At 41.8% G+C, this 25,427-nt stretch overlaps 1 protein-coding gene across 1 annotated transcript in view; it reads left to right on the top strand.

The window, feature by feature from the left end:
* Positions 1 to 15,590: 15,590 nt before the first annotated feature.
* The window catches only part of ATP1B3 (ATPase Na+/K+ transporting subunit beta 3), a 30,257-nt gene continuing 20,420 nt past the window's right edge, over positions 15,591 to 25,427 (top strand). Inside the window, exon 1 of the mRNA XM_063132173.1 lies at positions 15,591 to 15,900. Within this exon, the coding sequence (XP_062988243.1) occupies positions 15,792 to 15,900 (109 nt within the window). The 5' untranslated portion in view covers positions 15,591 to 15,791. The remainder of the gene's footprint in view (positions 15,901 to 25,427) is intronic.

The raw sequence follows: 25,427 nt of genomic DNA, 5'->3' as shown, positions 1-25,427 counted from the left end.
ATGGTGCAACAGCACCCTCCCACCCATGTTCCCCAGCAACTGATGCACACATGCTTACTGCCTCGAATACTGGAGTTAGCACACAACTATCAGGGCTAGTAGCCATTAATATCTTTCGCCTTCAGGAATTTATCCAACACCCTTTTAAAGCCATCCAAATTGGTGGCCATCATTACATCCTTTGGTAGTGAGTTCCATCATTTAACTATGCGCTGTGTGAAGAAGTACTTCCTTTTATTTGTCCTGGATCTCCCACCAATCAGCTTCATGGGATGACCCCGGCTTCTAGTATTTTGAGAGAGGGAGAAAAATGCCTCCCTATCCATATTCTCCATACCATGCATAATTTTGTACACCTCTGTCATGTCTCCCCTTAGTCTCCTTTTCCCCAAGCTAAACAATCCCAGTTGATGGAACCTTCCCTCCTAGGGGAGATGCTCCAGCCTCTTAATCATTTTAGTTGCCCTTTTCTGCACTTTTTCCAGCTCTATAATATCCTTTTTTAGGTGTGGTGACCAGAACTATATACGGTATTCTAAGTGTGAGCTCACCATAGATTTGTATAAAGGCAGTATGATAGTGGCTGTTTTATTCTCAATTCCTTTTCTTATAATGCCTAACATGGAGTTTGCCTTCTTTACAGTGGCTGCACACTGGGTGGATATTTTCATCGAGTTGTCCACAACAATACCAAGATCTCTTTCATGTTCGGTCACCACCAGCTCAGATCCCATTAGGTTATACTAGAAGTTGGGGGGGGGTGCCCCAATATACATCGCCTAACACTTGCTTACATTGAACCACATCTGCCATTTGATGCTCACTCTCACAGCTTGGAGAGATCCCTTTGGAGCTCTTCACAATCCCTTTGTGCTTTAACAACCATAAATAATTTGGTGTCATTGACAAACTTGGCCACTTCAATGTTCTCTCCTAATTCCAGATAATTTATGAACAACTTGAAAAGAATTGGTCCCAATACTGTTCCCTGTGGGACCCCACTATTTACTTCCCTCCATCGGGAGAATTGACCATTTATTCCTACTCTCTGCTTTCTGCTCTTTAACCAGTTACTGATCCATAAGAGGACTTCTCCTTTTATTCCATGACTACTAAGTTTATTCAGGAGTCTTTGGTGGGGGACTTTATCAAAAGCCTTTTGGAAGTCCAGGAGGAGATCTACACTACTCAAGTTAGAACGTGTCTTACCGTTTTTAAGTGTGCGTTTCGTAGTACTACGCCACATGAGGTATATTATTTATTTATTTATTTATTTATTACATTTCTATACCACCCAATAGCCGGAGCTCTCTGGGCGGTTCACAAAAATTAAAACCAAAGTATAAAACAACAGTATAAAACCATAATAGAAAATACAATATAAAAGCTCAACCAGATAAAAACAGGAGTAATGCAAAATTACAAATTTAAAACAACAAGTTAAAATTTATTTATAGACTGTTAAAATGCTGGGAGAATAAGTAGTTTGTAACGTTTTATTGTTGTCTGTTCTCCAGTTTTTATTTTGAACTTCTCTGAAATAAGTCATTCTATTTGGTACGATGTGGCCAATTTCAGCATATTAAATGGGTTTCCTGTATTTCTTAATTAGCCAATTGCATTCCTGGGGGCGGGGGGTATGTAATTTCCGCACCCAAAGTTGAAGCCGTTTTTTTCATTCAAGCCTATTTTTTGTAGCCACTTCCAATTTCACTTTTGGGAGGCATCTTGGTGGATTGTTTGTAGGTGGAGGGGCAATTGAAGCGGAGAGAAGAGGAAGTGGGAGGGGAAATTGGCTGATGGGGAAATAGAACAAATGGATTTATTTTCTTAGTGTGGCCAAAAAGAATGCATTCCCACAGAAAAAGAAAACGTAAGTAAATGTTTTAAAAACCGCTATGTTTTAAATCGTTCAAAAACAAAATGTTCAATGACTATAAAAACATTTCATATACTAGTGTAGATCCCCTCTAAGTAAACAATGTCCACCTGATCAACCCTGTCTACATGTCTGTTGACACTCTCAAAGAATTGTAGTAGATTAGTGAGACTAGACTGACCTTAGTTTGTAAACCAAAAAGGAGGACAATATGGTCACCCTCAAGAACCCAGCCCAGCCTCCAAGGCGGACCCATCTTGATATGACTGCCCCCCAAGGAGGTGTGGCCTTGGTCTCATGTCTAATTCTACACCTCATAATTAAGAGAAACCTGTTCTACATAATATAGTGTGACCAGATACAAAAGAGGGCACGACTCCTGCAGCTTTAACTGACACCTGATGAAATTCCCTTTTCAATACTACTCTTAAAGATACAGGAGCCCTATCCTCCTTTCATATGGTCAGCCTACATTGCCAACAACAGCTGTCCCCAACCTCATGCTCTCCGGATGTTTTGGACTTCAATTCCTATCAGCCCCAATGGTGAAGAATGCTGGGAGTTGAAATCCAACATATATGGAGGGCACCAATGGTTTGTTATTTGGCCAAAATAATGAACACAGTGCAGAGTTGGCTTTTGAACCACCATAGTTTACCATGTTGTGTGGAGGGCACTGTTGGTTATTTCCTTAGCCACCATTGGTTATTTCATCAGCCACATAATCGCAAGAGTGGTCAAGGCAGCGGCTGCTGCTCTAGTCCAGCTGGCAAGATAGATTTTCTGCAGCAATGGCTGTTGGGATATGAGTGGGAGGACTGAGCCTCAAACTGGACATTAGACAGTACTGTTATGCTTGTTCTCCTCTGAAGTGAAGGGCTTTTTCTTACTGCAAATATCCTTGTTTTTAGTATATTTTCTGAACAAACCATTTAGCAAATTAATAAAAGATGAAGATTGAATAAGGCTCGAATAAGCAGCCATTAGAGTTACCACAGGGGAAAGTGCTACCGGGAACCAATTTGCAAAACACCAATACCGTTCATAAACAATTTCAGTTCAGAGGTCAAATAGACATTTTCTTTTAGTGCTTTGAATCTGAAGGTACTTCTTATGTTGGTAAGAATCTATAGGAAGACCCCACTCAGAGGCCCTTGATTAGGGAGATTAGAATGGCTGGTGTCTTGTTTGTATGTGCCAAACAAGACCTGTTCCACCATTGTCCAGGTGCTGTAGAACAGATTATTTATTTATTGCATTTCTATACAGCCCAATAGCCGAAGCTGTCTGGGTGGTTCACAAAAACTAAAACCATTCAAAGTATAAAACAACAGTATAGTACCATGATATAAAATACAATATAAAAGCACAACCAGGATAAAATCAGCAGCAGTGCAGACAGCTATTTTCATCACCCAAACCATTGGCAGTGCTGATTGTGGCTGATGGGAGTTGTAGTCTAAAACATCTGTAAGGCACCAAGTTGGAGAAGGCTAGTGTAGAACGATATCCTAGAAGATGCATTGTACCTCATTTTACATTAAAGAAACATAATTTATTTCATGGATTGATTATTAGCATTTGCATACTGCCTTATCTGCTAAAAAGCCATCAAGTCAGTGTACAACAATTTCAAACAATAAAACCATAAAACAATCAAAATAACATTAAAAATGGTAAAAACTGTAAACCTAAGAAGAACACTGCTTTATCAGACCAAAGCTACATCTAGTCTAGCCTCCTGCTTCCTATAACGGGTGTCCAGATGCTTCCAGTAGTCCCCAAGCCAGGTATGGAAACACCCTGTCCCACTCAGGTCCTCCAGCAACTGACGTTAACCTTCAACTAATACCTATTTGACAGATCTGTCTTCCATGAATTTGACTCAGGGATGGCTCCAAATTGCAGAGGGCCCTTGCCAAGATGCCACACAGTTGGCTGTGGTACTAGGCATACCACTAGGGTGGCCACTTGTCAATCGCCAAAAAAGAGGACACACACCTCAAAAAAGAGGACAGCAATTTGCATAAAATTTGCATATGCTACTTTGCTAATGCAAATTTAGTAATTATTATAATAATTTAAATAGAAATACAATAAAGCTCATTCTCATGTGGAAGAATGTGACTAGGTGCCTGTGTGCCTGCCAGTTCAGTTTGCAGTCCAGTGCTGCCCTCTCTGGGAAGGGCCATAGCTCAGTGCTGGAGCATCTTGCTTTGCATGCAGAAGGTCCCAGGTTCAATCCCTGGCATCTCCAGGTAGGGTTAGGAAGGAATCTGTCTGAAACCCTGGAGAGCTGCTGCCAGTAAGTATCAACAATACTGGGCTAAATGGACCAATAGTCCGACTATGGGGCTGCCTTCACGGCACTGAGTTGGTGCTGCTCCGCTGCCAAACCCTCCGGTATCACTGGTGTGGGGTGGTGACAAGTTATGTACATGGAGGGAGGCAGCGTGGGTTGTCCGGCGGCCGTTAGGCTCACTGGGCCCGCCCCCTCACGTGGCTTCCGACGACCAATGAGAGGTCGCCTCCTACCCTTAAACACCCCGTGGCACAGCACCTGAGAGAGGACAGACAGGGAAGAGCTGTGCTGACGACATTTGAGCAGGAAAAGTCAGGATAGGTCCCCAACTTTTCTGCCGCAGGTCTTTGGCTGTTTGGCTCCGAATCGGCAACTGTATCATATAACCGATGCAGTATGGATTCGGAGCTACCCCAGGGCTTCCATAGCATATAGACAACTGCTTGGTATAAGGCAGCGTCCTATGTTCCTATACTATTGATGGACATCTCCAAGGTCCAGATCTTTCTTCTAATGGTTCTTTATCAGCCCTTGAAATAGAGGACTCTGCTCTATAAAAGAGGACACATGGCCACACTATGATGCCACTGCCCACAGGCGACAGGATCTCTTCAGCCTTCCCTCCCTGAAAGGTTTGACTGGCTCCCTTCCCTGCTTTATCTGCACTGCCTCTGCCCATGGCAGCTCCTTTCTGTTCTCTTACCCCCTCCACCGCAACCTTCCAGGGCGAGCCCTAGCAGAATGAGGCGGCCACCTCAAGCAACTGATTTTGGTTGTTATGAAAAGGCAGTGAACTGTTATTTTTTTAATTTGTTATTACACTTTTCCTCTTAGAGGCAGGCGCTTGTGGGATTTCTGCCTCAAGTGCCAAATAACATGGCCAGGCTTGTGTGACTATGCATCTTGGCTTGAGGCTGGGTGGGTGTTAGCTCTTCTGCCTCAGGCAGCAAAATGTCTTAGGCAAGCCCTGCAACTTCCTCTTCCAGAGAAGGCAAGGAGTGGCAGCTGTTATCTCCCATCACAAGCAGGAAGCTGGTAATGGCTGTTAGGGAGGGAAAACAGAGAAGGCAGGGAAATAGCTCTCCAAAGGGTCTCCTTTGCTGGTCATGCATTTGCCTGCTGGCCAAGTAAACAAGTGAGGATACCTGTTAGAAGCAGCAACTGCTCACCTGGTTTAAATTACCTCTTGCCCTGGGATTACAGAAGCAAGGGGAAAGAATAGTTTGGCCTCATCCATCAGTCAAAGGCACAAAAGGCACGAGTCAAGCAAGAACACCAGTCAGGGAAGAAACACTCTAGCCAGAACAAGATATAAATGCCCATTTATAGCTCACCACCTTGTTCTGGCCTTGAAGAACTGATTCCAATTTTCTACCTTTTCCCTCTGTTCCTTTTCCCTTCTGTAAGCTGATGATGGCAGGACATGGATTTCTTTTTATTGGTGTGAACTATTGCCTGGGAAACCATAGCTGTCTGAAATTAATTGTCTGAAAAGCAGAATAAAAATACAGTAATCAACAACACGCCCCTCATTAAGTCTTCTATCCCTAGCTAGTTTTCTTTAATTTTGATATATTGTAACTATGTGCTTAAGCTATTCCTTTCAACACTGCAGGTGTAATCCTATGCACATTTAAACAGGAAAAAAGTGCTACAAGTCCTAGCATTCCCCAGGCAGGAGTTGGGGAATTGTAGGACTTTTTGTCTGTCTAAACATGCATGGAATTGCACCCTTTGGTAATTATGTTCCCCTCCCACCCCACTATTTTTATGCTGTCCTTTAGTTTTTTCAGAAAAACCAAAAGGTTCTCCTTTATTCTTTCTTTGCATTTCAATAGATCCAGATGTGCCACTGTCCTCTTGCTCTCCTTATTCTCCATATTTGTGAAAAAAGGCATCATCTGGTAGAACCTCTGATGCCCTTGCAGCAAGCACAGATCAGCTAAATGTTTCAGCATATGCATATATTCTTTTACTGAGCAGCATCTGGGCAGACTTGGAAAAACCCAAGCATTTCAACATCGACACTGCAGTTGATTTATCCAATTATTACACACTATAATAAACGATATTTTTGAAACATATTTTCAGGATGCACATTTGCAATGCTTAGCTAAAAATCCAAATAACGTATCTTTCATACCAGCAAACTATACTCATATTACAGTTAAATGAATAAATCTGATAGAGAACAACTTATTCTAGTGGATTATTCAGTATAGTGATCATAATAATAATAATAATAATAATAATAATAATAATAATAATAATATACTTATTTATTTGTTACCCACCTCTCCTTCTGGAACGAGGCAGGGTACAACACAAATAAAAAGACCATAAAATACATGCAACTAATTCAAACATTCAAAACCAGAGCATCATTAAAAGCAGCACACCATTAAAAAAGGCATCTTAAAATTCCTTCTGAATCTGCATAAAAGCTACCTTGCACCAGTTTGACCCTTGTCAGGGATTCTTGCATCTATTAATATGCCCTCATTCACTCACAAGCATTCATTTAGGATACCTCTAGTCCATGTGGTAAAAGCAGAAGACTGCAAAAGCAGGATAATTGACAAAGCCAAATTTGCATGACGTTTCAAACAAAATTCTGTGGGAATCTGGTAAGGTACCATGTTGGCTTTTAAGCATGACATTTTGTTTAGTTAGTGACACTTGATCCAGTGAAATGACTTGTGGGGCTGTTAAACACTTCATGCTGGAAATAAACTTCCTTCTCCTTCTGTTTATTACTTCTATAACCATTTAAACTTGCAAATTACTTTACAGAATGGTTTGTCTTAGCAACACTCCTGTGATGTATGGGCCTCCCAGTGACATAGCTGTGACATTCTACAACTGCAAATATCAAGGGGGGAATTATCTCAGAGCAGAACTGTTGTCACATTTGACTGAGTATCCAAGCCAATTTTTTTCTCTCACTTTCATGGCTTTCTCACCATTGTCCTGTTGCCAGAACAGAATCTTGCTTGAATGCGTAGGGAGTATTTATGGGAATGTATACAATGATTCCATTTTCCTGTGCAGTACTCATCTGATTCAGTGGCAGCCAGCCAGGTTTTTTTTTTGCAGTCGCTTTGCTTTCAAGTGACACAGACATTTTCATCCTTGCTTAATAGTGGGAAGTCTTTCATTGTTTGGGGTAAATTGCGGAAGCATGTGCCTCATAACTTTTATATATTTTATACATGCAACAGAAAGCAGTTTTCACAATTTCCCTTTTGTCACAGTGGCTACAGAACTAATCCTTCTTGCATTTGCCATGTGCCCTCACATTTTCCTCCTTCGGAGCTCCTCCTTTCAAGAGAACAAGGAAGTATGCTGATGCCAGCTCAGAGATGAAAACCACTTCAAATATTACAACATTTCGAAATGGAAAAGACTTCCATGGAGGAACTTGCATTCATCCTGGGTACAGATGTCACACGTGACAATTTCACATCTACACATTTCACTTTGTGTATGAAAAGTACACATGTACGATTCACACATGACATTCTACATTAGTGCATAGGCATTTTGTACATTTTAAACCAACCTTTTGCCAGGATTGAAAGGTGCTTAGAGACCGCGGCTGTTGGAAACAGTTTCAAAGCAGGCTGTGGGAGCAGATCACAATGTTTAGCCAGCAATTGCGTAATTTCACCCCAACCCTGTATTTCTAATGCTGTCCCTATTAACATTTTCAGCTATAGTCATCCTTTTATGTTCTCATCACTGTTTAGTCTATGGTTTATGTATTCAGTATTTAGGTAGCTCCTAGAAATATCAGAACAAATTCCTGCTGCAGCACCTGTTTCTTGCTGAACCTCTAATTAGGACTCAACTCTTTTGCCTAGTATGCATATTTGGAGAGCGTGGGAAAGAACAGAGGGATCAAGAAAGCAGATCAGAGAGCTGCAAGGCTCCAGAAAGGGCTTTTCATAGGTGTGCAATGGATATAGTTGAATTGGCCGAGATGTTTAAGGCATCACTTTTCACAAGTGATGCTCAAAACGTGTTTTACATTCCCTGAATCTGAAATGCAAATCTAAACCTACCTTAGCTAAAATGTTAAGATATTTTAAAGCCAGCTTTCTCTCTTATGACAACAACATCCACAAGCCATGCCTTCCAGAATAAAAGGTGTTTTAGTGTAACTTCTGAAAAATGCCATCGTTTTTTTGGCAGAGAGGAAGGGGGATTTTGCAGGAAGAGCTACGTGCCAAGGAATGGGGGAGGTAGAGCTCTCCTTCTATTTTTAACTCATGCTTTAACCCCTGGCAGTGTGTGTCCTCTTACACAGCATAGCGTAGAATTTGGGGCTGCTGGTTGACTGGATCTGTAGGTCTGTGACCCATTTAATACTTTAGTATGCTAAGCAAGCCTTATACATGTCTTCTCAGAAAAAAGTCCCATTGGGTACAACAGGGCTTGCTCCCAGGATATAGGTTTGCAGTCTCAATCTTTTCATTGCAATCAACTGACCTAACAATAATCTTAAATCAGTTTTCAAATATTTGCTAGATTTTATTTTCTCAGAGATTGGTGTTTTTGTTTTGGGGTTGTTGTTGTTATACATGGGAGCAAAGAGAAATGGTAAGGAGAGTTTGATTTAATGATATTTAGGCCATCTTTTTCTTAATCTTGTATTCAGTGTTACTGTTTCTCAGCTGTAAAAGTGTACAGAAATTTAGCCTCTTTTCCTTCGATCTGAGGAAAAGCTTTAAATATCCAGTATGAGGTAATCTAAATGGTATTGTATCATTTAGATAACCTCATAATCTAAATGATTATGAGGTAATCTAAATGATAATCATTTAGGTTACCTCAATTAGATTAGCTCTGGTGTGGGCTGGTCCATGAAGTCACAAAGAGTCGGAAGCGACTGAATGAATAAACAACAACAATATTGTATTTAGATACCTCATACTGGATATTTAAAGCTTTTCCTCAGATCGAAGGAAAAGAGGCTAAATTTCTGATATATATATATATATATATATATATATATATATATATATGAGAGAGAGAGAGAGAGAGAGAGAGAGATTGTAAAGGAAGAAAGAGGAAAAACTTGGCACTCTAATATAAAAATGTCTTGTGTTTCCTCCCCAACACTATGAACAAATGCTCTCTTTTTCAAGAGAGCAGCTTCATTCCTATTTCTTTTAACTAATTGTTCCTCAAACAAATTAAATTCCTTTCATTATGCTGCACTAGAACCAGTTTAATTGTTGTAGCTATCTTCCATGGCCTCTATCTCTTTCATAGACAACATTCCCTCACATCTCCTTATCACAAGGAGACTCTCACATGAAGGCTGTATCTGCATTCAAGTGGTGGTGGTTGCTACATATGGCAAGCAGTTTTGCTTGAACCAGTTTGTCACTTGGATTGGCTGTTTTTTCCACATTACTGCCAAACATCCCAGATTAATACCTTGTGGAGGCCAATCTGCACAGCAAGTTGGTGTACACATAATGGTTTACCACATGGAAGCAATTTCTAGCATGTTCCATCAGCTGATCCAAGATCTGCCTTCTGTTGATGGAAGGGCTCCACTCGTTGAAGATGCCATCACCTAATTTTTGCCCCCACTTACCCCATTCAGCAGGGTCCCCTGCATAGCTTCTGACCAATTTTTTTTGGGGGGGGGCTTCCCCCCATACCACAGCACCCCATTCAGCAAGGTCCCACAACTGTCTTGGTTACCATTTTCAGGGGGCTGGAGGGTCTCCCATGGGGAGGAGGGCTGGGAAGTCTACTTCTATCAGCCCCATTGCCTATGCCTAAATTTTATGGTCTTCCACATGGAGACATCATATGAGCTTGATCCCTCCTTCCTTTTCTGTTTGTACACAGAACAAATGACTTCAACTCCGTGTATGTTTTTGTCATAGCTTGATTTAGGGAAGCCCCCTGCCATGGGACACTTTGCCTCACAGGTAATTATTGTGAATTTCTTAGTTCCGCAGCTGTGAAACTCCTGATTTGTACTCTGCTTATGGTCAGACGATAACCTAAACCAGATTCTCTAGGTGGGACTATGGCTATAAAATCTGCCAGTTAAGACAGAGTTCTCTTATTTATTTTATTTACAATATTTATATACCACTCCCCATTCAGAATTTTGGAGCGGTGGACAAAATAAAATAGAATAAAAACAGAATTTTAAACACATTAAAAGTACATTAAAAAAAAACAAAGTGCAAAATAAACTCTTGATATGTAGTCTCTCCCTGTGTATCTTCATTCAATTTCAGAGAGAGAAATATGTTCAAGCCATGTGCTTCCAGATGGAGGACTCCTATTACCAACAATCAAAAGGCATTGTGCATCTATGCTGTTTATTATTCCTTAATGGGTTTTTTTTCCTGTAAGAAAAAAGACAGAAGAAGTGGTGGGAAAATATGGGAGAGCTGTAAATTGAAGATGTCATCTGGATCTGGACCCCTATAAAATTCCATGAATGAGGCAGTGAGATTGCACAATAAAAGCCTCTTCTGGAAGCATCCTCAGAGAGTCCAGCTAAGAGAGACTTCTAAAAGTTAGTGGAAAATCACTGGACTTTAGAGTAAGAAGAGGAGAAAGGGGTGTAATCCTGCTAGCCCAGTCTTTGCAAATTACGTGCCCTCCAGATGTGCTGGATTCTCTGTAAGTAATGTGTGAGCCAGTTTAGAGTGTGGTGAGGAGCTGCTCATGATTGACAGGAGTGTTCCACGGCAGTTAGAGAATCCTTTTGAATCTGGAGAAGGGAGGGGCACAGAGAGTGAGTCAGAGGCAGTGGGGGGGGGTCAGAGTTGGGGAGTCAGTTCTAGTCTGTGAGGGAAGAAATTATTTAGAATAAGGTGAGAGAAAATAGGAGAATACAGAGAGCCCTTTCAGCTTAGTCTCAGGATTTAGTTAGTTAATTTTAGGGTCCAGATTTAGGCGTGTGCACCTGGCCTAGCGGAAGCGGACTTCCCCACCCCTTCTCCCCCACAAAGGCCCCTCAGCCTCATGAAAATGCAACACAAAACACTGAGGGACCCTGGTGAATGGGGTGAGAAGGGGGGTCCTCAAAAATCATTTGGAGGCATCTTCTCTGGGTGGAGTCATTCCATCAATGGAAGGCAGATCCTGGATTCAACCCATAGGATTATTTGTTCATAGATAACATGTTTATTCTTCAGTATGCCAGCCATTACTGACAAGCTCTTTAACAACTGTCCCTGCCCCTTTTTGATGTTTGAAGTAAAAAAAATTACCCGTACCTACACTAAGGGATCTGATAAAGAACTTAAGTGTGAGGTAAACCCTTTGTTGGGGTTTAGTATTTTAGGACAGAGGAAAGGCGAGCTTGGACTTTCAGCTGGAGTAAGAAGAGGATAAAAGGATACATTTTGAGCCCCATCATCCATTCCATGGACATGGATGAAAAGAAAAGCGGTTTGTGCCTGCCCATTTACCTTCATAAATGTACATTAGAAAAAGGGATTTGAGGCTGCATTCACTCCATCTATTGTTTGTTTTTCCTCAGATGCTGTGAACAGAAGGCCTCTTCTCAATATTTAAATTTTGGAGTTGCTATTCTTACATAGTGAGTGAAAGTTTGAGCTTTTCAATATTCCAATCAGCTTGTTTCTTCTTCTTCTTATTATTATTATTATTTATTTATTTATATGGCACCATCAATGTACATGGTGCTGTACAGAGTAAAACAGTAAATAGCAAGACCCTGCCGCATAGGCTTACATTCTAATAAAAGCATAATAAAACAATAAGGAGGGGAAGAGAATGCAAACAGGCACAGGGTAGGGTGAACAGGCACTGGGTAGGGTAAAACTAACAGTATAAAGTCAGAACAAAATCAAGTTTTAAAAGCTTTAGAAAAAAGAAAAGTTTTTAGCTGAGCTTTAAAAGCTGCGGTTGAACTTGTAGTTCTCAAATGCTCTGGAAGAGCGTTCCAGGCATAAGGGGCAGCAGAAGAAAATTATTTTTCTGCCACCCAGTAATCAACATGCTGAGTCTCACTTTTGGGAGTGGAAAGGAACTCTTTTGGATTTGTCAAGCCCTGCTAAACTCCCAGAAACGTGATCTCCAACCAAAGAATTTTGGGGGAGAAGGCAGGACTGGCTGTATTAGGCAGCAAGATGAAGCAGACTACTTCAGGCAGCAGAATTTAGAGGAGGGTAGAAATTGTTGTCTGAATGGTACAGCAAGATTTTTTTTAAAGTGGTTGCCATGGTGTGTGTGATGCTCCATTTCAGGACACAAAATGTCTTGGGCCAGGAGAAGGCAAGGGCACATCTAAGGGACTAATATGGACTTAAAGTAATTCTAAATCGGTAGGTTAGTCTTCTAGAGGGCCTTAGTCAACAGATCCCATCTGACCTGTAGTGGTGATTGCAGATAAAAACAAGTTACAGTGCCTTCTATACACATCTACTCAGAAGTAAGCCCCATTGAGTTAAATTGGACTTACTCTCAGGTAAGTACATTTAGGATTGCAGACTTACTATACTTTTTTTTTTTTTGCAAAGGAAAGGGCAGGATTCTCCGCACTGAAGTTTAGGATCTTGAGACCTCGACCTGTCTAGAATGAGGTGAGTATAAATCCCTCTCTATCCCCCAGTGACAAATGTTAAGCCCCTCTTCTTTGGCAATGGCATGAAAGTGCTACCTTGTAGTGGCTGGATTACTATGCAACAGTTGCCATTATAATATTGCCAACCCCCACCAGATGTAGCCATCTTAGTCTGTTGCAACAACAACAAAAAACAAAGAGTCTTGACTAACAAATTTATTATGGCATAAGGTGCTTTTGTGGAGTACTACAGTCCACTTCATCAGGTGCATGAAGTGTTAACCTGAGTTCCAAATGCATTATAGGGTGAGACAAATCACATTCTGCCATTATAATCAGAAATTAGGGGGCGAGCAGTAAATTCTACGGTTTATACTCAGAAAATGGCTAAGAAAATCGATGTCTGAAATTTAATGTAGGAGAGGTAATTTGGGGGATGATCTGAATTGGTTCTGAGGTAAAAAGGGTAAGAACTTGCTTCTTTATAGGAATTAAATATTTGGCAAGTAACCTCCAGCAATTTGACAGATACTGTCAGTTTTTCCCCCCATAGACTTTTCTGGGATTAAATTTATTAGCTGATTTGTTTGTACTGCGTTTATTTGTTGTGTCAGGTCAGAGGGGAGGTCTAGTATGTGTTTTGCCCTATTAGCAGCATAACACTTGTAGTTTTTCTTATAATTGTGATTTTCTGGTCCATTTTATCCTCATAAAGTCTTGTAAAGTCTGTTTTGCATGTGCCCAGTTCAACTTGGCCAGGAGGAAGTAGGTACAGAATGGGAGGTAGTGAAACTAACCTGAATATTTTGATCTGGTTATTCAACCCTATTCATGTTCATGAGAAAGTAAACAAAAAAATTGCACTCTTTTTCAGATAGAATAAACATGAGTATAGGGTTTGAACACACACCCCAGAAATATTGTCACGATACCTCCAAAGTCAATGGCTGAGTTCAGACGACACTCTAATCAATGGTTGTTTCCCATTCTGTTCCTATTACCCCCTTCTCCCCAGTTGATTACTGTGTCATCCAAACTCAGCCAATGCCTGCACTTGACCTGTGTAAAGCTGAATTATTGAACACTCTTCAACTGGTAACTAATATTATCCACACAGAATGATGAGAGTTGGAAGGGACCTAGAGGGTTATCTAGTCCAATCCCCTGATCAGTGCAGGATAGCCACAGGTAAAGCATTCCTCCTTACTCCTCCTCTGCATCTCCTACACAGAGTTTTGGTTAGTTTATAATCCTAAAACAAAAAGCACGTATAGTAGGTTAATTTTTCTCCGTAGTACAGAATGAGCAAGAGCTGAGAGAAAAATAGTCTTACTTTCAAGTATTTTTTGAGTTTACCACATAGGAAGTATTAAAGCGTTGGGGCTAGAGCAGAGGAGCTCTCCACAGTATTGCAGTACTACTTAATGTCATTGCCACTAAGTAAAAAGTCTTGCCTTTTAAGTAATTAGGTAAGGAAATGTATATTAAAAAAAGACTCTGTATAACTGCACGTAAAGTAGTATGTATTTCTCTTCCTACATCTCATTGTAATCATGATCTTCTTCATATCACCCACAGTGGGAGAAGAAAAACAATCTTGAGGAAGGGAACTATAGAGCAGAACAAATTTGTTTGGAGAGGAACAAATTTCATGATAAAATATGAGAAATGAAACAGCAGTTACCCAGAATTGGTTTTCTACTTTTAAATAGCATGTCTGTTCTTAAAAAAAAAACCTGCAACACTGTTTTGTGGGTCAGAGCTGTGCAAGAAAGGTGCACAACTTGAGTGTCATCTAGTCCAACAGGTAAGAGACTAATGTGGTGCTCGTGACAGCATAATTTAGCGCATGGAGATAACGTGACGTTGTGCACTACAACTCTGGAGCAGCAATTTAGCAATCATTTTCTGTGCCAGAGCTCCATTCTGTGATATGCAAACATTATGGCACAGCATTGTATTGAACGACAAGTAATTACATATAAAACACCATATAGTTCTGGGATTAAAAATTACCATTAAACACGTGCAGAGTGGAATTTCCTCCTAAATAAGCCATGTGAACACATCAGTCTTTGAACTCCCAGAGCTTCTTTTAATTTTAACAGGCAGAATTCCAGTTCAAAGCTCAGGTCTCCTGATTTTTTTTAAACTTAAGTTGACAACCCTAGTTGTCTAAGTAGAATTTGAACTTGCAGAGGTAAATATCCTGTGTAGTTGTGTGTATAAAGCAAATGAAGGGGCAGCCAGTGAATTTCTTTACGAATGATTATTTAGGCTGCGTTTCACAATACCCTGAGCTTGAAAGCATAGATGAGTTTGTACGTGTATGTTTAACCGTATTGTTTTCAACGTAACTGTTGCAACATTTCATTCCTTATATGGTCAAGGCAAGGGAGAAATCCCCCAAATTGTGAAAAAGAGCACGGTCCGTCTCCCGTCTCTCTGGCCTACTTTTGACCCCAAGAGGCCATACACACTCTTGGTGGGCAGCCGCCAGCCGCACCGCCATCCTCAGTCCAGAGGCATGTGGGCAGACCGCGTCGTCTTCTCCATTGAGACCCACGATTGGAAGAAGAAACGGGAGGAGGCGGGCTTTGGGCTCGCTCGCCTGTGTCCCGTCCCCATCCCTCCTATGCAAGACGCGAGCATTCGGGCGCCGCTAGTGCAAGCAGGCGCCTTTCGACCAGCCAGCCTTTTCTGTCGCCTCCTCGCACGCCCAGCAGGTGGCAGTACGAGGGTCGGAGCGGGCGGCTAGGCTCCAAGCCGACGCGAGTGGCGATTGGCTCCTGAGCGCGCTGACGTAGGAGCCGGGGTGGGGAGAGGCGGCGCGAGTAGCTCAGCTCGGTGCGTGTGACTGGCCCAGCCCCTCTTTCCTTTCCTCTCTTCTGCTCTCCCGCCGGGCGCCTGAGGGATAGTTACTTAGCGGTTCTGAGGATCCGCTGTTGTTTCGGCAGGGAACCGCCGCCGCCGCCGCCGCCGCCAGGGAATCAGCAACAGCCCCCTCCTGTCCTCCTCTGTCTCTCGCTTTGCTAGTTATGGCCAAGGAGGAGAAGAAGCCCTTCAGCCAGGCTATGGCCGAGTGGCGGCAATTCATCTACAATCCGAACAGCGGCGAGTTTCTGGGGCGGACCGCCAAGAGCTGGGGTAAGGGCGAGCGGGCACTTCAGGAGCTGGCGGGGGTGGTGTGAGGGCAGAGAATCGCGGCACGAGCTGCCTTGCCCGGCCGGGCTTCGAGCTTGTGTCGCCACCAACGGGGGCCACGAGGCGAACGGCGGGCCGGGAGCTCTTAACACGCGCCGCGTTCAAGTCTAAAAATAGACCGACCATGACAGCGGGAGGCGGGAGGAGACGACGGAGGGCGGGCGGGAGGAGGCATCTTCGACACACCACAGAGGTGGCTTCGCCGCGCCTCTGGTTCACGGCCGGCGGGTGGACGGACGGAGGGAGGGAGGGAGGGATGTGAGGCTGACTGGGCAGAGTCCCGTGCGAGGACGGGCCCATTGTGAGAAGGAAAGGGGGGCCTGAGTGTCCCCAGCTGACTCGCCGCCTTCCTCCTTCTCCCCCACCCCGCCCGCCCGCTTGCCTGCCTTCTTTCGGTGGGGGGGTGCGGTTTACGGAGGGACCACCTACTGCCAACGTCAGGCTCCTCCTTCCTGGCAAGCTGCGTCAGTGTGGACGAGGCAGGGTCCTGCTAGGGAGTCCCCCACCACCACCTACCCGCCATGCCAGGGACACAGAGAGGGAAGGATTCCCCCCTCGGCTGCTCTTCGCCTGGGGGCTTCTGCGTGCAGCTCTCTCGCGCACAGGGAGCTCTTGCCACGCGCTGCCACTGGCTCGGAGGCGTCTTTCGCTTGGCTGCTGGCAGGCTGCACGGGTGGAGGAAAAGCCTTCAGAAACCGAGGGGGTGTCCGCTTTCTCTCTACTTGTCGTCTTTGTCTTTTTCTCTAGTAGGTAACTCCGTCCACAATAGATTAACTTACGTGGGTATTTGGGAAACTGGCAAGCATGTGCCTTCATTACATTTTGAACACTCACATCTTTCCTTCCGTTAATTTTCCCCCCGTGGATGATATAATTTCAATCCTCCAGCCCATACAGACCTACGGAAGGGCTTGATGAATATCTTGAATATTTTCATCCAGATTGGTTGGGTTGTAAGTGGGAATTCCCCCCCCCCCTTCTAGTTACCAAATTTGCCCTTAAACCTTAAGGGTGAGATTTCCTTACGATTTTTTAAAGGAAGTGTAAATTGAGGAAGTTACAGAAAACTGCCTTTAGAATCACGGCAGTGAATATACACTTGGGTTGTATCATACCAGTTCAGTGAGTATGGTGGGTCGTTGGTTTAAATGGTTATACTCTTGCATGTTTGAGGCACATATTCTGACAAGGTGGAACCCAAAAGGGAGTACATGTGATTACTCTTGCTAAGGCCATCTGTCAGAGGGCTTGCTGTGATGTGAGCTTTTCTTCATTCATATGGAAATAAGATCCTCCTAGTTACTTTGCAAGTTGAAAACTAGAGAGGAAATTTCCACTCTTCCCTAGTGACCTATATCTTCAGTAAGTACTCCAATCACTAGGGGGTGCTTCCAGATGAGCTTTTATTCTGCAATGGCAGTGCCTCATTCACATAATTTTATGATGGTAATGATGTGGTGTCCACATGACATCATTTTCAGTTTGTAACCCTCCCATGTTTTTCCATGGAGTTTTCTAAATTCTTTGAGAGATCACTTATAGTAAGTGTCTCTGGAAGTAATGTGGGTGTTTTTTCCTCAGACTACAGAATGAAATTATAATATCACAACAAATGTTTTAATAATTTATTGTTACTTAGTTTGATAAAAGAAAGTCATTTAATTTCATGAATGAATTATATAACTGTTAACTGAAGTACTGGCTAGCTCTTTAGTAGAAGTTCTGGTGCTAATAGGTTTATGATAGCTTGGCTATACTTTGGCATTGACTTCAGGAATAATTCGAAGCTTAATGTATATTCTTTGTGTAAACAGAGAGCATTTGAATGATTGGATCAATTTCAGTAGTTTGACATACTATATACTTTGCATGATGTATTTCTTGCATTTTTCTAAATGAGACTAAAGTACATTTTTGCCATATATCACTTGACTTTGAATGGATGGATAAAATCCAGTTGTGAACTGAAACATTTTCTACTTTGGCAATTAAGTGGAATTATCTAAAGAGACCACATTTTACAGAGAGTGTAAAACAAATATAAATAGTAAAAACAACAACACAGCTTTGCCTGTATGAACTGAGACATTTCTCCCATTCTCTATCTCTGTTGTTGCTGATAAAAAAAGTTACAGTAGCTCTGAGCTTAACTAGATATACAGAGTCAACCCTCAATACATGATTTTTTTATTTGACATACTTTTATTCTTCCTGCTGATGTGTGAAAAGATTAAAAGGCAGCAACTTACATTGTAATCTTATACAATGTATACATAGTTACTCAGAAGTAAGCTCCATTGAGTTCAATGAAACTTACCCAGGAGTGTATTTATATAGACATATAAGCAGTACACCATTACTTGCAAATCTGTAGTACTGCATAGATGAGAAAATAGTCCTGAGATTCTGAATATGCAGGTTGTGGGTGCTCTCAAGCCATATGAAAGTCTGTGTAACCATCTCCCGTTGCAAAGTATTTGAAGGTATCACACAGCCTTGCTCTCTACCCACCCACCCAGCTGCTACAGTTTTTACTATTCAATCCTTTTGGCTGTCCTGTTGTGGTGGGTGTTTTCAACACTGTGGGAGAGCAGATAGCAGAGAGGAAATTGGATCAGACAGAAATTATGAATACGCCTTGTGAAGTGTAGTGTGTTGGACTGGGAATTGGGAGATCTGGGTTCTAGCCCCACTCAACCATGGAAGCTCACTGGGTGACTTTGGGCCAGTCACAGACTCTCATCCTAGCCTATCTCACAGGATTGCATGTGCTTAATACTGGGAGCCAGAAACTTTGCAAGTCATCACTAGCATTGGATCAATGTCTTGCCTCCTTGAAACACCCACCAGTATCTCACCAGGATTATCTATTGAGCCCTTGTGGTTGGCATTTGAATACCTATTTCATGCTAACTAAGCTTTACAGTGAGTCATTTGTTAAATTACGAATAATTTTACCAGCCAACAGCATCATTATCTATACATTCAAATTGTGGTTCCAGGTGTGGACATCCCTGAGGCCCAAGTGGTGGTGTGGGAAAGAGTCTGCACTGATAATGTGGACTCTCTTCTTTTAGGGGGGAAATGCCAAGGTTTGGAACAATATTTATTTATTTATTTATTACATTTTTACACCGCCCAATAGCCGAAGCTCTCTAGGCGGTTCACAAAAATTAAAACCATGATAAAACAACCAACAGGTTAAAAAGCACAAATACAAAAATAAAATAAAATACCTGCCTTCTGTAGGTGGCTGAGTACTGTGAGGAACATAGGGATTGAATCCTCAGCTATTTGGGGCTAGTAATTTGAAGCGGAAGAATGAAAGCTAAGGGCCTGTCTGGAGCATAAAGTGGGTGTGCAGTTGGGGGAAAGGAAGGGATTTGAGCTTGGATGATGCATGTTTTGTGGGTTGGCTTGGGCTGGAAAGCAGAGAAATAAAAATGTTGGCAAGTAAATTACCTGCAAATAATTCAAAGGAGCCTTGCCACCACCATCCCTTAATTATTCATTAAGTATTACTCTTAAATGTTTATTTTCCATCTTGTGGAAAAAACAGTGATCTGCTTAGTAGGTTCCTACCACTTGCTTCTGGAAATTTCTGTGCATTAACCGATTCTATTCTTGCTTGGTGCCCTTGTGTTCATCTCTGAGCAGATTGAATATTGCATGGTGAAGGCATGTGGGCAGTATGAGCAAAATGTTTTGTTATTACCTCATAGGTAATATAACAGCCCAGTTCTATACATCTCTGCAATCCTGTATACATACAGAGGGGCTTATGTCCAGTTAAATATGTAACTGGACATAAGCCCCACTGTGGGTCTCCTTGTGATTAAAATTGCTGCTTTTAAACAGTTTGATTTATATGCACTTTTGTGGATAAATAGTGGAGAAAATGTGGTTTTCCTGCAGTTGAAAAGACATTTGGATCTTCAATAACTTGTTAATGTTATTAATGTTTGCACATTTCCTGTGCAATAACACTCATCTGGAATGTGGAGAAAGTATGCTTGATTATAAAGGATGTTGTAGCAAAGGTGGCTTTTCAGCTCAGCTTCCATGACAATTGAGAGAAAAGGAAAACTGAGAGGATATTGGCACCTGATTATCCTAATTATCCACCTGTTCTAGAATATTGATCGCTGCATTGAAGGTCAGACTTGTATGAATTTGGGAAATATGTGGTATGTGGTCTTTCCCACCCCTTTTGCATTTTTTTTGGGGGGGGGGCTTGAGAGATTATGCAGCAATACAAGTTTGTCACACCTAAAGGAAGTTTTTTGTCATTGTGCCAGGAAAATATTAAATGTTGGTTTGTTCTTTCTTTATTGTCTTACCAATGAGCTGTGAGAGGAAAGTGAATGTCTTGATGATTCTTAAGTAGTGGTCTCAGCAAAAAGTAAAACCACATTCAAGCTAACTTGTAAAGGGGATGGCAAGTAAATTACTACTTACATCACAACAATGTGTGTACAAGCAGAAGTCTTGTGTTAACACTAGAATTTAGAAGTGCTGGTTAGTGGATTTTAAAAAGATGGGTATGTAAGCCCAAATATTAGCTGGGAGGAAAATGAAAGCTCACATCCAAATCTACTTAACCCACCAGAACATACACTCCTGCTGGCATTGGGGCTTTGGAGTGAACACTCATTTTCAAAATGAAGCCTTTCTATCCTGTTTTCACCTGGAGTTGCTGATCTGCCCTCTTGTTTTGGGTTGTGTGTTCTAGTTTGGGTGATACTTTCCCTGAAGGGGAAAGTTTGCAATCTGAGTGGAATTTTCTTTGTAGTTATGTAGCTACTGACTGTGTCCAGGAGCATTTGTTAATCAGATACATCTGAGTTGCAGTGTATACCTTCTGGAGGCTAGAAACTTGCCATTGTTTGTATCTTGGATTGCTTATTGTAATGAGCTCTAACTGAAGCTTCTTTTGAAAATGGTAGGTATAACATGTCTTTGGTAAGACTTGGCCATAGAGAGCATAACAATTGCCAATTTGCTTCCAGGCATAATTCATGGTGATGGCTTTGACCTATAAAGCCAGTTCTTAACTATGAACTTATTTTAAACATACAAATTTATTCGACTTCCATTTATCAATATAATTCTAGAAAAGTAGCAAATTGTGAAGTAAAAGTGAGCTGCCATGGTTGATGTTACAAGGGTCATAATACATAGATTGTTTTAAATTGTTCTATTGTTTTAAATTGTTGTACATGACCTTAATGGCTTTTTAGCAGATAAGGTGCTATGGAAATATAAATAAATAAATAATACTGAACTTGGTGGTCTTGTGTCTGTTAACAGAACAGTCAAAGAGGGCCACCCCAGAAAAGCTGGGGCTTTCTGCATACCCATCGTAGTGTTGGGGAATAAGACGCTAGGTATTCAGCAAACAATTTCTAAATTTGAAGAAAAAGATACAACAAACAAAAATAGCCTGATAAGACTTAGCATGCTCACTTCCAGGAGTCCACAATTACAGTTGCTATGGTAGCCATTAATTTAATTCTAGTGATCAGAAGATGAAGTTCGGGGTCTAGCAAGAAGCTGAGGTATTCTACCCTTAAAAATAAAACCTGCTAGACCAGCCTTTGCTACAGTGTTCCTAATTCTGCAACACCTCTGCAGTTTTCTGATGGAGCAAAAGCAGCCTGCACCATTTTAAAACATCTTTCATACATGCACTTTGCTGCTGTTCTCTTCTGTTGGAAACCTCCCTTCCCTAAACCCTGCTCATTTTCCCAGACTGTCCTGTACAGCCTAATGTTCTCAGCTATCTGTTTATGGAAGAGCACATGCGTTGCATGCTTAATGGTAGAGCACATGCTTTGTATACAGAAGGTCCCAAGTTCAATTCATGGTATCTTCAGATAGGGCCAGGAAGGAATCCTGTTTGAAACTCTGGAGAGCCTCTGACTCCATCTAGACAATACTGGGCTAGTTGTATGTACCTAAATGTTATGTATGTTCCTAAAGTTGTCCTTTGAGTTGGAGAATTGTAAGTTAGGTGTGGAGAGAGGATATGTTTATGAAGAGCTGCTTGATAGGAGCTGGGGAGGGAGGAAGCTGGATTTTTGTGGGGAAGGAGATGCTGTTCATTCTATTCAGTATACTTTCAAAGGAGATGGGGGCAGTGGTTTATTTTAGTGCAGGATACTGACACCTGGGGGCATCTCTGTCCTGTAAGCTTTCTTCATTCTGGTATGGAGGGGTTAGGGACTAAGCTGCACTTCTTCAGTGGAAAGAGAGAGGCAGTCTGTGTGTGCTCAGTGGCATTTAATATATTCCGGCTGGCTTTTAAAAATTATGATTGGCTAGCAAGCACAGCTGCAGTTTGTGGACCTCTACTATTGCCATCCAGGATACACATAATGTTGTGGACTGGGGAAAGGGGGGTAGGAGTTGGAAGTAAATGAGGCAGTGGATAAAGACTGACACAGGGTTGAGAATGGGGGAAACTGGCAGAGGCAGAAGAAGTTGCCCCTAGCGCAGAGCAGACTAATTAGAGACCACCTGTTTGATGCACTGGGACAGTGGGATATGGTTTCCTCTGCTAAGGAAGCTGGGATACCTGCCCAAATAGGTGGGAGGACTACAGGGGGCGGAGGGGGAAGTACACTGTGTAGTTTATTTGTCAGATTGTCTGTTGAGGAATGGTTGACTATTTGCAAAATAAGTGATTGTGTGTAGCTTATAAGCCACCTTGCGTTAATGTGACATATGAACAGGCTCTACTAGTCGGGTGGAGAATTGAATAGGATTGCAGGGAAAGTGCTTCTCCTAGTCCTAATTAATTGTCCCTCCAAGGGAACTTTAAGGTATGGAGGATCCTGGAATGGAAGGTAAAATTAAGGTTTGGGGATGTGCACCATGAGATGTGAATCCCTTGACCCTAATTTTGCCCCTTTAGACTTCCATATACAGGGATAGGGAAAGATCTCAAACTGCCTGTTCCAATCTCTTTAATCCTGCCCCCCCCCATGCTACATTTTCTATACCGTCCCAATTCTTACACTCTTCCCTTGCATTATCTCTTGTCTCCACTATATTATTAAGTTCTTCTTCATGGTCTCTGCCTTGATGTGGCAAACTTCTAAAGCTGAGGATCTACCATCCCAAGGGGGTCCTTCAGAAAAGGGCACTACTCTCTTCTTTGGTTCCTTCCATGCTGCATTGAAACATATCACCATCCCCACTTCCAAAAACAACAATTTAAATCTGAATATTACTGTGAGATTTGAATGGTTGTACTTTGGGTGTGTTTGTAATGAGCTGCAAGTTCATACTGCTGCTCTGCCATGGATTGTGCTGCATAGCCTTGACCACTTGCACTGCCAGCATAACCACTTCAGAAAGGTGGTGTGACATTAAAATAAGAACAGAAGTGCATTTTCACCAAGAAGTGCCATAAATGATGAATTAGTAATAAAGAATATGTATCAGTTAGATGAATGGATCTGGGCATAATTAACTAGTATATATGGGAATTCATCTCATTATCCAATATTATGATTTTTTTTTCATGGAATTATTAAATTCCCTATGAGGGAAGGTTACAACAGCTGGGATTGTTTAGCTTGGAAAAAAGGAGGCTAAGGGGAGACATGACAGAGGTGTGCAAAATTATACGTGGTGTGGAGAATGTGGATAGGGAGACATTTTTCTCCCACTCTCAAAATACTAGAACCCAGGGTCATCCCATGAAGTTGCTTGATAGGAGATTCAGGACAAATAAAAGGAAGTACTTCTTCACACACCGCATAGTTAAATTACGGAACTCACGATCACAAAATGTAGTGATGGCCACTACTGGCTTTAAAAGGGGGTTGGATAAATTTCTGGAGGAGAAGGCTATCATTGGCTACTAGCCCTGATAGTGGTATACTATCTCCAGTAATCAAGGCAGTAAGCCTGTGTGCACCAGTTGCTGGGGGACATGGGTGGGAGGGTGCTGTTGCACCATGTCCTGCTTTGTTGGTCCCTGGTTGACAGCTGGTTGGCCATTGTGTGAACAAAGTGGACTAGATGGACCCTCATGGCAGTTCTTATGTTCATCATCATCATCATCATAAATTTATTTGTTACCCACTTCTCCCTCTGGATCGAGGGAGGGTACAACATATATTTCTGATATTTGTGGCTGGGGGCCAGAATGACTCCTTTCCTAAAGAAATATAAAGTGCAAGAACTTGGGTAGAGATGAAGATACCAAAATGATGTAATTCAGGGAGAACTCAAAGCTTCTAAGTAAAGCAAGTCTTTTTTAAAAAAAAAACTATCTAAAATATGCCCTCAAGCGAAACTAGGGCACTTTGAATTTCCTACTTGCAACGCTAACTTGTCTTATTCAGAGATACTCTTATGACAATATACTGCCATCTGAAGGTAGAAGACTGTAAGAGAAAATGGGTATATATACCTACATGAATGAAAGAGCCTGTACTCTTGGTCCAACTAGATGAGTGAGCATAAAGAAGGGATGTGTCGACTTTCTTTTCACCTTTGCTTAACACTGCTACCAAATTACATTCATTTATATTTCCCCCCCCCCCCCGCAGATGATGAAGTAGAATGTGCCCTCCCCTCAGGAATTTTTGAGTCTCTGAAAGCAGTGGTCAGGGCCAGAATTAGGTTGTATTGTTCACTAACCCTCAGCACCTTATCTGTGTTGTTGCCTGAAAACGATAATAGCCCTTCAAGGCTTCAAGAGAGACAGCCACATGGGCATCTTATTTTTTCTTTATCGGTCCTTGTAGAATCCCTGATAACCTAAATCATTTGTTTTCTGTTTTTCAAACTTTTATATATCACTTTTCAGGGACCTTTACCTTGAATATAGCACATTCAACTGGAGTATTGAAGTACTTTTTTGCAGTTACATGAATTTCAGACAAAGGGCTTCCATTAAACATGTGGTGCCATAAGACTTGCTTGCTAAAATGTGAAATTACATTTGTTTATATATTCATAATTTAGTAAACATACATTAACATGCAAATTCCAAAGTGTTGCAGGAGGAACACCATGCAATCTTAATAGTTAAATAATTACCACATAAAAGAGGGTTGTTGGAGATTTAGACACAACATGTAGCACATTGGTTACTTAAAATTAGTCTGCTCTCTTAGGGCCAGTCTAAGTCTGTAATCAGTTCTTCTGATATCTTCAAAGCCTAAAAGCAGCTGTGGAGACTAGATTAAGACTGAGGCCTTGCATTGTTATAACTTTCTTTCTTGCTGCCTTCTCTATTGAAACTGTTTCTTCCCGCAGCTTTTATTAGCCTTCCTGTGGGGAATAGTGTAGGTACCTATAACTGTATCTTCTCCCCGGCTCCCGTCAACTATTACGAGCTGGGGTGGAGGGAAGAAAACAGTTTGGGCCAGCAAAGCAGCACAAATGGAAAGAGCAAAACAAAACAAACCCTCTCCTGTGCTATAGTCACAGACCTGCTTTAAACTTTTTGA

The sequence above is a fragment of the Elgaria multicarinata genome, chromosome 8 (assembly GCF_023053635.1).
Source record: "Elgaria multicarinata webbii isolate HBS135686 ecotype San Diego chromosome 8, rElgMul1.1.pri, whole genome shotgun sequence".
NCBI lineage: Eukaryota > Metazoa > Chordata > Lepidosauria > Squamata > Anguidae > Elgaria > Elgaria multicarinata.
The sequence above is the reverse complement of the archived record's forward strand: the minus strand, read 5'-3'. Positions and strand labels throughout refer to the sequence as shown.